Source organism: Hypanus sabinus, chromosome 24, assembly GCF_030144855.1.
Source record: "Hypanus sabinus isolate sHypSab1 chromosome 24, sHypSab1.hap1, whole genome shotgun sequence".
NCBI lineage: Eukaryota > Metazoa > Chordata > Chondrichthyes > Myliobatiformes > Dasyatidae > Hypanus > Hypanus sabinus.
Genome location: NC_082729.1, coordinates 13,271,436 through 13,289,400, shown reverse-complemented (window position 1 = coordinate 13,289,400; position 17,965 = coordinate 13,271,436). Strand labels below are relative to the sequence as shown.

The 17,965-nt window shown below is 39.1% G+C and overlaps 1 protein-coding gene across 15 annotated transcripts in view; it reads left to right on the top strand.

The window, feature by feature from the left end:
- The window catches only part of LOC132380479 (protein 4.1-like), a 167,057-nt gene that overhangs the window by 144,577 nt on the left and 4,515 nt on the right, over positions 1 to 17,965 (top strand). For 8 of the 15 annotated variants that reach the window (XM_059949303.1, XM_059949307.1, XM_059949305.1 and 5 more), the window contains 4 exons: positions 11,177 to 11,584; positions 13,271 to 13,396; positions 17,196 to 17,297; positions 17,551 to 17,631. In XM_059949303.1, the coding sequence (XP_059805286.1) occupies positions 11,177 to 11,584; positions 13,271 to 13,396; positions 17,196 to 17,297; positions 17,551 to 17,631 (717 nt within the window). The remainder of the gene's footprint in view (positions 1 to 11,176; positions 11,585 to 13,270; positions 13,397 to 17,195; positions 17,298 to 17,550; positions 17,632 to 17,965) is intronic. The other 7 variants (XM_059949317.1, XM_059949314.1, XM_059949312.1 and 4 more) reach the window with 3 other exon arrangements.

Sequence of the window (17,965 nt, the reverse complement as noted above, 5' to 3'; positions counted from 1 at the left end):
GAGCAGGTCAGGCAGCATCTGTGGAGGGAGAACCCTCTTCTCTGGACTGAATGAATGGAGGGGAGATGGCCAATGTAAAGAGGTGAAGGGGAAGAGTGTGGCAAGAACAGGCAAGCTACACTCAGGAGGGGTAGATTGTCAGGAGGAGGAGGGAAGGGCAGAGATGGTGAATAAGCTGCAGATTGAAAGAATAAAATGGAGTGGAGCTAACAAAGTGAGGGATGGTGGATTGATGGGAAGGGGGGAAGGTATAGGGGCCCCATTGGGAGGAGTATGTGGCATATGCTTCAGTTTCAGGTAACTTGCTCCCCCACTGTCCATTCTACTCTCCTGATTGACCCAGGTCGATTCACACACCCCTTCTTTACAAACAGCAGCCCCGATCACCCAGTTTCTTTCCTTCCAGTTCCTGTTCTGTCAGCCTTTGCACAGTTAAATGACAGTTGTCGAATGTGATGGGAGGAGTCAGTTTAAATGGTTTGGCATGGACTAGATGGGCCAAAGGGTCTGTTTCAGTGCTGTACATTTCTATGACTGTGAACTATCGACTGACATTTGAATGTTCCTGCACAGCTTTTCAAGAATCAGTGTGTAAATAAAAATGTACATATTATAAAAGAGAGCTGCTGGGTTAACTGAGTAGGTTAAAATATTGGTGCACTGAGACGGGGGTGAGTTGATTTGTGGGGTGAAGTATATTTGGAGGCAATAAGTGTGAAACTTAAATGTTATCTTGGGAAAAAAAAGTGGTATTAAAATGGAAATTAATTTAAAAGTTAAGTACAATCTAAAAGATATTAAAATTATTTTATTTTTATACATTTACCTTGAAATTTATCTGATTAGCACCAGATTGTTTGTGTTCTCTTATGGAGTCATACTTTCTCAAAGTTTGAGGGAAGTTCTGAGTCCAGCTGACAACATTGTAAGATGATCAGTGCCAGTCGGACATTAAATTCTCAAAATCTTTAATGTTACCATCATTGCAAAATAGTTTGATGTTTTTTTTCAGTTCTATTTTGTATCACTTCAGTTATATTTTTGCTTAGTTTTTGAAACTGATTGATAAATACAAAATAATTGGAAGTTGTACCTTTTGGCGATGATCTAGATGTACGGTTAAATTCAATATTTCCGGTGAGCAACTTTCCAGAATATTATCAAATTCATTTTGAACAAATTAGCAGTACACTTCATCTCTCAGAACAAGTGATACATATAATTAATTCTTACAGTAGAACTTTGTATATTCCTGAATTTCTCTTGTACATGTGTTAAGGAAAATAAATACCTTATGAAAACTTGACCTGCAGACTTGTTTTATTTTGAACTGTGCTGATAGATCATCATGTTTGAAACTTTTCTGATATGTTGTATATTAACCATCCTGCAGCATCACTAAAGTTTATGAAAAATAAATGAGGTACTTACTCATTGTGTGATTCAAATTATCAAAACCTTCAGAAAATCTATTTACAAAGTAGTTTTGTAAATCGATTTACAAAGATTTGTAGCCACTATACATTAAATTTTACTTATTAAGAAGGGCATGATAAAATTGGAGTTGCCTTTTACTGCCTAACTGGAAGCCAAGTTCACAATATACTTTTCAGTGTAGTACAAATTCAAAATTAGTTACAATTAAACTGTACAGAGTGCAATTTAAGGTACGTAAATTGTATTGGTCCTTGGTTTAGCAAAACTCAGCTTGGGATCTGGACTGGATATAAATTGTGAAGTTGGAGTATAAAAGTTATTCTTTTGTTACTTTGTTTACTATTCCATTGTGCATTTGTTATACTAGTTTGGTACCTTTGGCTGGTGGCTGCAGTAGGGAAACATCCTGCACATTCACTAAGCTGATTGCATTTGGTTCATTCAAATTATGTGTTTTTAAACTGAAGGTGCCTTGTTGTTTGCCTTAAAGAGAAGGAACGCCCATTGTATTAAAGTATTGACACGAATAGAGTGCAGGGGGAAGAAAGGGGTTCTCTTCAAGTTCAGGTACCTGGAGATGGTCCAAATATACTGAGGAAATTGTCGGTGCATAGAAAACCCGGTAAATTTGGTGGCTTTGAATTGGTTTCGGGAACACAAACTAAATTAACAAAGCAACATAAAACTAGTAATAGCTGCAGTATAGTCAACAGAATACAATGTTTGAATGTGCAAGAGAAGTGTTCTGTGCATTTTGGCTAACAGTCTATTATTTCACTGTCTTATTATTATAACTGGATTTCATATTTATGGTTCCAAACATCAGCATGAAGTGATTTTTTGAAACTGAAAGCAACATTTTGGAAAATAAGTTTTAGTATATTGAAAGACAGTGATTTCTATCAAATGAGATTGAGACTTTTATTTAAAATGGCACACTAAACAATATTTAAAATTGCTTGTTCGTTCCCAAGTTACAATTTTATTGAAAATAACTGGTTCTTCCACTGGCTTATCTTCTTTGGAGCAATAAGTTAACTTGAATTTTCAAAGCTTTATAAAGAAGAATTGTTTTAATACCAGGTATCAGAATGAAATTACAAGCCATCCCTGGATAATAAACAGGTTCTGTTTTTATAGATGTCCTTAAGCTGATTTTGTCTGCAGGCTGGAAAATACACGAAGTTGCTCTCTATAATAACTCTACCTTCACATTATGACAACGGATGGCATCAAAAGTGTGTATTCTGATAACAAAGCACAATTAATGTAAGTGGAGAGAGTACATTATTTGTGCCATTCATTGAAACAAGTGTTTATATGTAAGCCAGATATTTAAATTTTAACAATAAATTTAAAATATTTAATATTTAAATGTAACAAATTTGATTTATTTTGCCATTCATAGAAACAAGTGTATGTATGTCAGGTATTTAAATTTAGCAATATAAAGGAAGTCGTTTGCTTGTAGGGGTGTCCATAAGTTTGATTTTAATAACTTGGGAGTAGGGAGTTTTGAACATTCTTTTGCGTTACTAATAATATCAAGCCAACTTTTTGATGGCCATTTTAATTCAATAGAAATTTGTTGTCACAGACATGAACATTAGATCTGCAAAATTCTGCTGTACTATAAGCAGTTAGATCATTGAGGATTTAATAACTTTGAAGTTGAGTGAAGTCTGCCAGTAAAGCATTAAGCATTAAGGATACATATGGATGCATGGTTTAAAAACTTTTCCCATAACAGAATCCTCTTGATAATTGAGAGAATACACACAAGATCTAGATTATGTTCAAAAGGCTCTTCTGTTAAATATTATTGTGCAAAAAATATAAAATTTTGATCTGCTATCCAATATAGAACCTGTATTTCTACTTCAAAACTGTATATTTAAACCAATACGTGACATTTCTTAATACACAAGTCCTAAAAATTGTTTGGGAAGTAAGGTTTATCCCTGCTCCCTATTAAAATCATTTTTAAAAACTTGCAATTTCCTGCATAAGCTTCAAAGTTTAGCTCTGTTCGTTTTGAAATTTCCCTTGTGCCTGAAAGTTTTCTTTCAATACATCAGTAATTGTTTGGAAGTTAAATTGAATTTAGTTCCCTGGTCCCCTAATCTCATAAGACCATTATAGATAGTGGAGCAGAATTAGCCTATTTGGCCCATCAAGTCTGCTTCGCCATTTCATCATCCATTTTCCTCTCGGCCCCAATCTCCTGTCTTCTCCCCATAACTCTTCATGCCCTGACTAATCAAGAATCTATCAACCTCTGCTTTAAATCAGACTCTGTCATAGAATAATGCGTACTGTTATGAAATACAGCTTTTGAGTGCTACACCAAATAATGGAAATAACTTTCTTGAAGATTTGTGTGTGCATTTGATTGTCTTCTTCCAGACTATAGACCAGGTCTGTAATTCATCTTGAGTATTATTGTTCAGCATATGACACATTCTTACTATATATTTTAAAATCTCATAATTATGGAATTGATGAAGTAGAAATTTGTTGTCTTCATTTGTGATTTAGTACTGTGTGCAGTGTTCTCCGCTTGAGAAACTGGTAGCGAGTAGCATTTCAGAGCCACAGTGTACATTTATACCATACTTGAATGTTTTATAGCTTCAGTTTGTGGACCCTGTATTTTATAGCATTAATGATAATTTAGACCATATTTGTGAAATGTTTTTTAATAACTAACGTCTGAAGGAAGAGAAGCAAGTAGTTTGTGTTAGCTAAGGAATGTGCAAGTTGTGTTAATGTGAATGGGGTCCTGATGACTGATCTTATTTTTTATTGTGGGTATGTGCAAAAGGGGGGAACAAACTGCTGTTGTCTGTATGCTTTCTAACTAAACACTTCAGTCATTTCTACTTTGTACATTCACAATGTTGAATACCCAACAGTTGAAACTACAGTTGCTACTGGTGAGTGCTCCTTGGTACTTTATGCAGCGCAGTTTTCTGTTTTAGTTTGATCGCTTAAGCTGGCATATTTGCTTATTTATATCTGGTACAGCCAATTATTTGTGTTTGCTTGGAATGGAGATGATGAACGATATCCTTGTCTTGACCTACTTGGGCAGCTCTTCAAATTCTATAAATATCTGTAAACTTATGGAGAACTATTATGACAGAGTTTTCGTTGGCACTGTGACTTTCTATGCCAGGGTACTAAAATGGTGGAACTTGTAACAATAGTTGGTATTGTTCAGTCATTTTAAAATTTGGGCATTGACAATATGCTACTGGTACAATTTACAGTAATTGCAGCCTGGAACAGTTTGCAGGGGTTCCCAACCTCGATTAATGGCATTAAAATGGTTGGGATACCCTGTATTTGGAGAATCAGGTTCTGGATCGAATAACCTGAGCAGAAGGTCCTGCGACTTTCTTTCCATCAAAAGAATTAAGTGGACGTAGCATTTGCCATTGCGTTTACTTTGGGAAAAACCTGCAGTCTACGTAGGTCAAGTAAGAACCTCTACTTTGTGCCAGTACCATTTGTTTTCATTTCCTACTGAATCTGAACAAAGTTGCAATTATGTCATGTGGCACTATCATTTGTTTATTTTCTGCTGGCCAAATAACTGATGCACATACATGTTAATCTTATCTGAGGCCTTATTTTGATAATTTGATCTATGGAGAACTTCAAATTGGCACTTACTCTAAGAGAGGCTAAAATACTCGGGGGAAAAACGCTGGGTGTCCATCTAGTTTATGAAGCATTAATAATAGCCATGTTGCTCTTCAATAATACTCTTGGAAGAATTTACTCTAAACTTTACCCATTTACTGCAAAAGTAATTTATCGGAATTCTGAGAAAGGTATATCAGTTCTTTTTCCATGCCAAAAGAAATCAATGTCATTGTTCTTGATCATTTGGATGTGAGATTTTGTACAATTTCTCCCAGCACTATTTCTTTGCAATCTATCTGATCTCCAGCACAATAAAGAAATGTGAAATTGGTTTTGGCAAAACTTAGTTACTATAAATAATGTTCATTTTTTTTTAAAAATAGGAAACATAAACGTCAAAAGATTTACAAGTTTTACTATATGTAGTGTAGTGAAATATAAAAGTCAAGGCTTTTTTTATTGTTTAAATCTCATCATTATATTTGAGATTTAAAAAAATAATGTGAACAAGTTAGATTTCTATAAGATGTGTGAAGCCTTTACGCTGAACAGTGAACTTGAAACGGGTATAAATGCTCATCTGATACTTGGTTCATAATTGGGCATTTTCCATATTACTATAGACTTAAAGACTGCTTGTTGAATGTAATCAGTATTAGAGAATCGATGACTAATCTTATGCCATTATAAAGTAATTTTGATAAACAATTAAGGCTGTTACATATTTGTCTTTGGAGTCTAGAATAATCTATTTATTCAAGGCAGATCATCCTTGGCTCATATTTTTATAAATCATGTTTGAAACCAATTTAAGATCAAAAATCTACTGTATCTGAATATAAGCTATTACCTAATATTTAACTACTATTATGATCAATTCCTCCCTGCGCCTCATTTGGCAAAAACCTTCCTATTTCTTTAGCATATGTCTGTTTTACGAAGCCAAGTTGCTAGCTGGATGCTCAATTCAGCACAGGTGTAACTTGTGCAAGGAGCTGGCTGGATTCGGACTTGGGACCACTCGCCCCGAAGCCGGGTACCACTACACCACTGGCACTGACAATATCATGGTCAGATACCCTGTTAATTAAATATCACCATAGTCAACATCTATCTTATTTTATAGATTAAGTTTAAGATCTCTAGATGTTAGCTTTTGTATGGCTCCTCACCATCATATCAGGATCTCATTTAAATACCTTTAAACTTCCTCCGAACACCTGTAGTTATGATTTCAATAGCTATGCTAGATTGCTGTGTTTTTCTTTCCAGTCTTTTTTTTAAATTAATTTGAGGCTTGTATTATTCAGAAAAATAACTTAGTAAATATCAGCATTTCATGTTTTACTGCCTACAACAATGTGATAAATGAAGCCAAGACATGTTCAGCTTCCTGGCTTTCCCCAATATAAATCTGATGGGCACCCAAGTATTTTAAACCCCATTAACATGTACACTTGCCCATTTTAACTGAACTACGCAGTGTACATTCCTCCCTGCAGCAGGTTTGTAATGTCTTCACGTTTCAGTGCATGCTGCTTGTTAATGGAATGCACCTTAAAGCTGCAATATCCCTTTGTCGGTAAACATTCCACTTGAGACCAGCTGATTTAGAAATGGGAATCTGTTAGTTCAACAATTTAAATAAATGAAGCCTTTTTAAATCTGGACAGATTCAGATAAGGGATACTGAAGCTTTAAAAAAAAATGACAGGTTTATTCATCTTTTTTTATTCCTTAAAGCAGAAGTTGTATTTTAGAGAAGAGTTAGATTAAAGGGCTTCTAGGTAGCATATTTTAACTGACTGTTAATTTGCTTAATGTTTCATAATGCAAATTTACAACTTTAATTTGAGTCACGGCTTAAGCCTAAGAAAACACACATTAGCAAAATATTTATATTCTATGGGCATTATGTAAGATATGTGTTTCACTGTATCTCAGTACGTTTGACAGTAATAAATCAATTTGCAAATTCCCTTATTGCATGAAGCAACTGTGCCTTGCAAATATAGGAAAGCAATTGAAACGCACGCCTTGTTTAACGTTTGGTATCATTGTAGCCCTTAAATTCAATCTTTTTCTGGTACCTAACTGACCTTATTGCATTTTCTTCTTTTTCCTCTCTCTCTTCTTCTCTACTCCTTCCTACTTACTGCCTAGAAATTAATAGAAGGCCTACACGGACATTTGCGTGCCAGTGAAAAGCCAACACTCTTCCAGGCAACCTACTTCTTTTATGCAACACCGGAGAAGACCCTCCGTGAAAGACAGCCACAGACTCCAAATAAAACTGCTTTGTCTAACTCTGTTTCACCTGCTCAGGTGCTATGCTTTATTCTCTTGTTGCCACTTGCTCAGCAATTATTCAAGAACAAGTTTTTAAGATGCATGCTTTCATTCACTCAACTTTTCCACATGACCAGCTTTTAAATAAGATATTTTCATTCTCATCACACTGTTTGTTTATCTTTTAAACAATGAAAAGCATGTCTTAAAATAAAAAAATCAGAACAATTTCATCCCCTCTACCCCTGCTTTCTTCATCAAAAGCAATATGAAGTTATATGTAAGATGCCCTACTAAATACTTGAATGATCAAATGCAAGTACCATTAACCATAAGACTTTCTCCCCCAACATTGTTCATCAGCTTGTAGCATTAAGTTGCTGAATGACTATAAATTTTCAAAACAAAAAGTGACAAATTTTACACTGCAGTATATGCAACCTCTTTCTCTTATGGGCATTTTTAAGAGCAACACCTTGTATTGCATCTGGGTAGCCTCCAACCCGATGGCATGAATATCGATTTCTCCTTCTGGTATTGCCCCCTCTTCCTCTGTTTTCCCACTCTGGCTTTTACCTCTTCTCACCTGCCTACCACATCCCCCTGGGTTCCCTCCTCCTTCCCTTTCTCCTATGGTCCACTCTCCTCTCCAATCAGATTCCTTTCTCTCCAGCCATTTATCTTTTCCACTCACCTGGCTTCACCTATCACCTGATAGCTATCTTCCTCCCCCTCACCTTTTTATTCTGGCACCTTCCCGCTTCCTGAGTCGTGAAGAAGGGTCTCGGCCTGATACGTTGACTATCTATTCATTTCCATAGACACTGCCTGACCTGCTGAGTTCCTTCTGCATTGTCTGTGTGTTGCATTAAATTTCCAACATCTGCAAACTTCCTCATGTTTACATTTTAATCTGTGTTGATTCTTTTGATATTTATTACAGACTCAAAGCTACTTTCACATATCACCTTCATTATAATTTGTACATTAAATCCTCGCATATGATAGCAGTGGATTCTGGGAATTTATGAAAATAGGGGAGAGCGGGAAGGAGGACAAGCCTTCCCCAATATGCTTAGGAATAGTTTGTTTGTGATATTAACAGATAATGAGTACCCCTTATCCAAAATGCTTGGGGCTGGAAATGATACAGATCTCAGATTTTAGATATATAATGAAGTAGTTTGGGATCATTATATTTTCTGACTTTGAATTTATGCGCCACCAGTATGCATTTTTTGTCTTACACTTGCTCATCACACATATTCTGGAGGCTCAAAAGTCTCAGAGGGCAGTTGCTATTACTAAGAAGAAGGTGCTTGGGAGGCTGGAAAGTCTGAAGGTAGTTAAGTCACCTGGACTAGATGGTGTATACCCAGGGTCTGAAAGGGGTGACTGAATAGATTGTGGAGGCATTAGTAATAATTTTTCAAAAATCATCAGAGGACTTCAAATGGCACTTTGCCTTTCAAGAAGGGAGGGAGGCAGAAGAAAGGAAATTGTAGGCCAGATAGCCCGACTTGAGTGGTTGGGAAGGTGTTGGAGCCAATTGTTAAGGATGAGGTTTCAGGGTACTTGGAGGAACGTGGTAAAATAGGCCAAAGTTGGCATGGTTCCCTTACTTGCCTGACAAATCCGTTGGAATTCTTTGAGGAAATAACAGGCGGAATAGACAAAGGAGAATTGATGGATGTTGTGAACTTGGATTTTCAGAAGGCATTTGACAAGGTGCTGCACATGACGCTGCTTAACATGATAAGAGCCCATGGTATAACAGGAAAGATGCTAGCATGGATAGAAGATTGGCAGAAGGTAAAGAATGGGAACAAAGGGAGCCTTTACTGATTGGCTGCCAGTGACTAGTGGTGATCCACAGGGGTAGGTGTTGGGACTGCTTCTTACAATGTATGTCAGTGATTTGGATGACAAGAGTTGACAGCTTTGTGGCCAAGTTTACAGATGATGCGAAGGTAGGTGGAGAGCCCGGTAGTGTGGAGGAAGCTGGAAGGCTGCAGAAGGACTTAAACAGATTAGGAGAATGGGAAAAGAAGTAGCAGATGGAATACAGTGTTGTGAAGTGTATGGCCATGCACTCTGGTAAAGGAATAAAAGCATAAACTGTTTCTTAAACAGGGAGACAATTCAAAAGTCTGAGGTGCAAATGGACTTGGGAGTCCTCGTGCAGGATTCCCTAAAGGTTAACTTGCAGGTTAAGTTGGTGGTGAGGAATGCAAATGCAATTTGGCATTAATTTAGAGAGGACAAGAATATTTAAAACAAGCATGTAATGCTGAGACTTTCTAAGGCACTGGTGAGGCCTCACTTGGAGTATTGTGAGCAGTTTTAAGAAAGGATATGCTGACATTGGAGACAGTTCAAAGGAGGTTCATAAAAATGATTCCAGGAATGAAAGGCTTATCATATGAGGAGCGTTTGATGACTCTGGGCCTGTGCTCACTGGAATTGAGAAGAATGAAGGGATTCTCATTGAAATCTCTCAAATGTTGAAAGGCCTCGATAGATTGGACGTGGAGGGGACATTTCCTATGATGGGGGAGTCTAGGACCAGGGGGCACAACCTCAGAATAAAGGGATGTGCATTTAGAACAGAAATGAGGAACTGCTTTAGTCAGAAGGTGGTAATCTGTGGAATTTGTTGCCACGGGTGACTGTGAAGGCCATGTCATTGGGTGTATTGAAGCCGGAGGCTGATATGTTCTTGATTAGTCAGGGCATGAAGGGATACAGGGAAGAAGGCAGAAAAGTGAATCAGCCATGATGAAATAGTGTAGCAGACACAATGAGTTGAATGGGCTATTACTGATCCTACATCTTATGGTGTTATGGTCTTGTATGTACTGATACAGACATTGAGCATGTTTGATTTTCATCAGCAATTATCTTGACAAAGCCATCAATGAATTCTCTGCTGCTTCACGATCAGCATACACTTTATCATCACAAGTCTTTAAAAAAAATTAATTCCGTCCCTTTTCTTAAATTTCCGCAACCAGCCTGAAGAATATTCACAATTATTTTCAATTTTCAGTCCAATGTGATAGATTTTTGTTTCATGTCAGCGTATCGTTAAGTGGCATATGCTCACTCCGACATAGTCGGATCCACACTTTGAATACGTGATCATTTTTCACTTTATGCTGTGCTTTTCTATCCATCCCACATGTGAAGTCACTTCCAAGAACTGTCTGTGACGCACAAAGACCTGCGCATCGCCTGGGAATTTTCCCAGCACCTCGTGGAATTTTCCATTTGTGACATCATGTCAGTGCTTTTAAAAAAAAAAAGCCAGGTTTTGGAGATTTTCAGATGTTGCCATTTTGGATAAGGGGTACTCAACCTGTACTAGGTTTAAGGTTGATGAAGAAAATATGCTGTTATTACAGGAGGTATTTTTCCAATTAACATTGTCTAACGAGCATCAAAGATTGGCCAAGTGATTTTAAAACCTCAAATTAGACAGCAAATTTTATCAGAGCCGAGTGATTATCCATCAAAATGCAAAATGTACAGCTGCATGGAATGTATCCTGGTTATAAATTCTAGGTGAAGTTGCTGATGTCTTTTTCCGTGGAATTCCTTAAATGTTTCTATATAGCAAAGGCTTGAGCCCTTTTTGGAATCCAAATTGTGGTCAGTCCTTCATATAAACATCACGAGTCTTCTCAGTGTAGCAGGAAACATTTTTAAAATTAAACTGCTCCCTTGATATTCTGATTCATCTGCAACTCTGCTGAATGGTGTTTTTCTTTAGACCTTACATTTGCCCGTTTTCTTATAGAATGTGGATGACGGTGTGATATCAGAACTGGAAGAGAGGTGTGAATGTGTAAAGATTGATTACAAGGCAGAAATAGAGGGACTGAAGCTTAAAAGTGGCTTCAGCTTGAATCAGGTGGCCGGCCTTTCAGAGTCTCGACAAAGGGGTGACCCTGTTCCTTCCTCTGTGAGTAGCAAGGAGGAAGACTTGTACCTCCCTCAGAACAAGGAGCTGCAGGGGCAGAACAGGTCTGATACAGGCCTGGATGTGCAGTCTGAAGCTTCAGAGGAGATTGTAGCAAAGGCCCTCTTGAGCTCTGTTGCTTCTCAACTAAACCACCATTTGAAGGAGATTGAACAGAGTGAACGACCTTTAAAGATAAATGCCGTTCATTACCATGAACCACCTCAACTAATCCGCTGCTCTCAGGTAAAACTGGAGTCGGAAGACCACAACATCTTTTCAGCTTGATACTAATTTGCTTTCCACAATTAAAAAAAAACCGAGACACTGCAGCACGTTGGTTTAACAATACTTTCAGGCAAATTTGACCTTGTATTTAGATACCTTCAAAATATAATTCAAATACTCCCATCAGCTTTTTTGGAAAGAGAAGGGTTTCTTGGTGGTTGCTTGCTTCAGTGTTGATGGTTTCTGGGCACTGCGAAATCTTGGTAGAGTACTTTTCAAATAGTTTCTAATCAAATTTGGAAACTGCGATAATTATTGTCTTTGCATAATCTCCTATCTAAACTCTGACCAGTTCTGATACTAATGCTGATTTTTGCATGGTGATTGATTAATGGTGGCAGTTAAAATGCATTAACACTTCATTGATCCTAGTAAAAGAGATATTGAAGAATAATCCTTTTCTCTTGATTGTCGGTGGGCAGCAGATTCTGACACAACTTTGTTTTTTGTAGATCATGAATTTTAATTGGTTTCTCTTTGTTCTGTTCATTATGTAGTTTTGCTGGTGTTTGGACAGAGTTGTTGAGATTGATTTATCGAGGTACAGCGTGTCCTTCCGGACTTCCAAACTACACCATCCAGCATTCCCCAATTCTCTGAGCCTACAGGACAACTTGCAATGTCCAATCAACCTATCAACCGATATGTCTTTGTACTGTGGGAGTAAACCCACGCGGTCACGGGGAGAATGTACAAACTCCTGACAGACGGGTGGGAATTGAACTTGGGTCGCCCATACTGTAAAGCGTTGTGCTAACCACTGCGCTATTCCCACAGAGTACACGATGTAGCGTTTTCTTTTCATTTATTCCCATTTCTGGCAGCTGAAATAAAATCCACTTTTTTTTTTCTCCCCCCTCAGTAAAATTGTTTGGGCATTTTAATACATCACTGCTACTTTCAAATTTTGTTCCCAATATCATTATCAATATGGAATATTTAAAATTGCATTGAAAAATTGCTGGAAACACTTCAAGTCTGTGGAATGAAGAAGTCTTTGGCCTGAAATACTAGCTCTGTTTTTCTCTCTCCACAGAATGCTGCCTGACCTCCTGAGTGCCTCCAGCATTTTCTGTGTTTTTCTTCCTACTGACTGATCTAATGATGCACTCTGTTTTTTTGGAATCTTGTCAATTGGGTCTGTTAAATGTCCCTATGCTAACAGGACATTGCTATCTCTCCAGTGCCTGAATTCAGAAAGCACATTTGGAAAGATAAGCACAAGCCGTCAGTGATACTGACGATAATGTAAATGGACTGTGTCAGAAATGCTCCTTTGGCATGAAGATTGCAGTTTGTATTGGAAGAATCTCTGTATGAACTCTGAATTGGCTTCAATGGCAAAATAAAGTGCTGGTTGCTTTAGTAGGGCAATTTGAATTAAATTACAGCATTAATTGCTGTTTTTTACCCCCTTCTTTTGTCACCGCTGACCAATTGGCAACCCAAAGTTATTGTGGGTGCCTAGTGAAAGGAGATTTGAAAGGGCTTGTTTTGTGGTCCACAGTACTGTTCCTACATTGGATTTTGTTTTGCCATTAGTAAAGCGGCTGACATTAATTGCTGCTCCCATTTATAAAATCTTTGGGCAAACTTGGTATATATGATTTACTGTTTCCCTCTCTTTCCCCCCCTTTTAAATAGCCTCCACTTGTGAAAACTCAAACGGTGACCATCGCTGACATGCCACATTCTGAAAATGAAATTGCAACCAATGAAGTTCCTGTTGTTCACACAGAAATGAAGACCATCACCTATGAAGCAGCCCAGGTTTGAAATTATGAACGTCTCAATTGTTCTGATTAAGGATTTTCACTCTTGAAGTATGTGCTTTTAAGACAGACAGACAAACATACTTTATTGATCCCAAGGGAAATTGGCACCAACCAAGATTAGTGTAGAAATGTAGCAATATAAAACCATAAATAATTAAGTAATCATAGGTAAATAATGCCATGTGGAAATTAGTCCAGGACCAGCCTGTTGGCTCAGGGTGTCTGACACTCCGAGGGAGGAGTTGTAAAGTTTGATGGCCACAGGCAAGAATGACTTCCTATGACGCTCAGTGTTGCATCTCGGTGGAATGAGTCTCTGGCTGAATGTACTCCTGTGCCTAACCAGTACATTATGGAGCAGATGGGAGACATTGTCCAAGATGGTGTGCAACTTGGACAGTGTCCTCTTTTCAGACACCACCATCAAGAGAGTCCAGTTCCACCCCCACAACATCACTGGCCTTACGAATGAGTTTGTTGATTCTGTTGGTGTCTGCTACCCTCAGCCTGCTGCCCCAGCACACAACATAAATGAATGTAAAGTGGCTGGTCTTAATATCTCTGGGTTAAAAAATGGTCAAATTTAGTCAGAATTCCTGTTTGCTCACTGTTAGATTCTGTATCTGTGGTCTTAAATTGAGAAATATTTCCGGGTCACCTGTGATGGATGGCTTCAAATACCTCCTGTTTACTTGGAGCTTGCATTACTGTGGTCATTCTGGCATGTAGTAAGGTTTTAGCAATGGGGAATTTCCATTCATCCATCTCTGTAGAGTGTAACTAACATATTCAGAATGGTGTCTGTATGTTATCATGTGTAGATCAATGTTTCATTTTTCCTGCCCAATGTTCTGAGAAGCAACACGCACAAAGTGCTGGAGGAACTCTGCAGGTCAGGCAGCCATCTATGGAAATGAATAGATAGTCGACGTTTCAGGCCGAAGCCCTCCTTCAGGACTGGGGAGGAACGGAGGAGACGCCAGAATAAAAAGGTGCGGGGAGGGGAAGGAGGCTAGCTGGAAGGTGATAGGTGAAGCCAGGTGGGTGGAAAAGGTCAAGGGCTGGAGAAGAAGGAATCTGATAGGAGAGGAGAGTGGACCGTAGGGGAAAGGGAACAAGGAGGGGACCCAGAGGGAAGTGATAGGCAGGTGTGAAGAGCTTAAAGGTCAGAGTGGGGCATGGAGGAAGAGGGTGGGATTTGTTTAACCAGAGGATATTCTTGTTATCAGGTTGGGGGCTACCCAGATGGAATATAAGGTGTTACTCCTCCACTCTGAGGGTGGTTTGTCTTGGCACATGGACCGACATGTTGGAAAGGGAATCGGAATTAAACTGTTTGGTATAAGGAAATCCCACATTTCGGCAGATGGAGCGGAAGTGCTTGACAAAATGGTCCCCCAATTTATGCCGGATCTTATTGATGTAGAGGGGGCTGCATCGAGAGTACCGGATACAACAGACGACCCCAGCAGATTCACAGGGGAAGCGTTGCCTCACCTGGATGGACTGTTTGGGCCACTGAATGGAGGCAAGGGAGGTGGTGTATGGGCGGGTATAGCACTTAGTCCATTTGTGCTGGAAGGTAGATTAGTGGGGAAGGACAAATGGACAAGGGAATCACTGAGGGATTGATCCCTGTGGGAAGCGGTGGGGGGGGTGGTGTGGTAGGTAAAGGTATGTTTAGTGGTGGGATCACTTTGGAGATGGCAGAAGTCGAGGAGGATAATGTGTTGGATGTGGAGGCCAATGGGGTGGTCAGTAAGGACAAGAGGAACTCTATCATTGTGAAGGCAGTGGGAAGATGAGAAGATCTCTGATGTCCTGGAATGAAAAGCTGCATCCTGGGAATAGATGCAGTGGATGCAAAGAAAATGAGAAAAGGGAATATTATCTTAACAGGAGATGGGGTGGGGAGAGGTATAGTCCAGATAACCCTGGGAATCAGTAGGCTTGTAAAAGATGTCAGTTGACAGTTTGTCTCCAGAGATGAAGACGGAGAGATCAAGAAAGTGGAGGGAGGTGTCAGAGGTGGCCCAAGTGAATTTAAGAGCAGGGTGGAAGTTAGAGGCAAAGTCAATAAAATTGTCGAGCTCAGGGTGGTGCATGAAGCAGCACTATGCAATGCTTTGAAAAGTAAAAGCTTTCCCATAACACCAGAAAATATTGGAGTCTTGTCACGGTTTAAATTTTAGTTGTTACCTGTTTATTGTCTTTAATCTTAAAATTGATCTTTGTGTTTCTTAACTCTAGAATGCCAGTTTTCTGCAAAGTCAGCTAATGGAAAGCAGTATTGGCTAGCCTCCCATTTTTCACAATCCACAAACTTGAATTCTTAACTCTGCTGCCAGTGTCCTAACAAATGTTAAATCCTCTTTATTCCTCGCTGCTACGCTCTTTACAGTGCCAGTTGCAAGATCGGGGTTCAATTCCCGCCGCTGCCTGTAAGGAGTTTGTACGTTCTCCCCATGACCACGAGGGTATCCTCTGGGTGCTCCGGTTTCCGGGTTAGTGAGTTGTGGGCATGCTGTGTTGGCACCAGAAGAATGGAAACACTTGCAGCCTGCCTCCAGCACATCCTCGGAATGAGTTGGATGGTCATTGATGCAAACAAACGCATTTCACTGTATGTTTTTGATGTGTATGTGACAAATAAAGCTGACCTTTATATCCAGCAGTCCCGCAGCTTTCACATTCTCATCCTGACTTTCAAATCTTCTTTATTGACTTGGCCTACCACAGCTCTGAAACCTTTTCCAGTTCTAAAACATTCTGAGAACTTGGTGTTCTTCCAGCTCTGACCCTTGCCCTCTCTTCTTCAAAACAATGGCACGTACACATTTAGCTATCTAGGCCCAGAGCTCTGAAATTCACTTTTTAAATCCGATTTGCTGTTCTCTTCAAGGCAATTCTGCAAAACCTACCTCCTTGTCCACCTTTTTTTAATAGTTAAAAACTGACAGCTTGCCAAAATGAAGCTGGGTATCCTCCTATGAAACATACTCCTGTTTTACTCTACACAGAAAACGCAAATTACTGATTGTGCCTCTCAGATTTAATTTGAGAGGACTAGAATATAAAAGCAAAGACATAGTGCTGCAGCTTTATAAGGCATTAATGAGGCCTCACTAGGAGTATTGTGAGCAGCTTGGGGCCCCTTATTTCAGAAAGGATTTGATGATATTGGAGAGGGTTCAGAGGAGGTTCCTGAGATTGATTCCAGGAAGGAAAGGCTTATGGTATATATAGCAATTGACGGCTCTGGAGTTTAGAAGAATGAAGGGAGATCTCATTGAAACCTACGAATACTGAAAGGCCTTGATAGAGTGGATGTGGAGAGGACGTTTCCTATGGTGGGGGAGTCTAGGACCAGCGGGCACAGCCTCAGAATAGAGGGATGTCCATTTAGAATGGAGATGAGGAGAAATTTCTTTAGCCAGAGGGTGGTGAATCTGTGGAATTCATTGCCACAGGTGGCTATGGAGGCCAAGTCATTGGGTATATTTAAGGTGGAGGTTAATAGGTTCTTCGTTAGTCAGGGCAAGAAAGGTTATGGGAATAAGGCTAGAGAATGGGGTTGACTGGGAAATGGATCAGCCACGCTGAAGTGGCAGAGTAGGTTTGATGGGTTGAATGACCTAATTCTGCACCAGTGTCTTATGGTCTCGTAGGTCCCCTCTCACTTTGAAACAAAAGTAATTGCTGCAACATGGGTGTTGCTGGTAATAAAGGGCCATCGAACTACTGAACGCTCATTTTAATAAACCTCCATTCTGGGTTGTTGTATTTTGGTGCAGACAGGTGATTGTAATAGTGATGGTGAGCCTGGGGTGTTGATGAGTGCTCAAACTATCACATCAGAGACTGTATCCACCACTACAACCACACAGATCACAAAGGTAAGGACAAATCATTAGTATTCTTTAAAATTTTCATTGAATATTTTCTGTTACTGACTAGTAGAAAATGGTACTAGTAAGTTTTCTATGGTATTATATTAATAAGATTTAGAATTTTTTTCAAGAGATGGTGTTTGTCTTATTTTTCAGAGGTATCCAGTGAATGTCAGCATCCCAGATAATTTTACTTAGTTGTAAACACACCTTAGTGCAGTAAAATTTATGGTGGGCTTTCTCTTTTCTTCTCTTCCAGACTATTAAAGGGGGAGTTTCAGAAACAAGAATTGAGAAACGCATTGTAATCACAGGAGATGCCAACGTTGACCACGGTCAGGTGAAAGCCATTTTTTCTTCCCCCTATGCAGTCAGTTGTTAAAAACCGTTGTTTTGGGTGAAGACAGCAACAAATGGTATATCTGTATTTAGTAACAGTGCTGGTATCTCTGATGTTGTTTGTATTATTAGTCAGTGAGTTTATAATGTCATAAATAACAACGAATTTGGATTGTATTAGTAATTAAAATATCCCCAAGATGGGCAGCACAGTAGCGTGGTGGTTAGCACTGCACATTACAATATAGGCAACCCGGCTTCAATTCCCACCTGTTTGTACGTTCTTCCCATGACCACGTGGGTTTCCTCCAGGCTCTCTGGTTTCCTCCCACAGT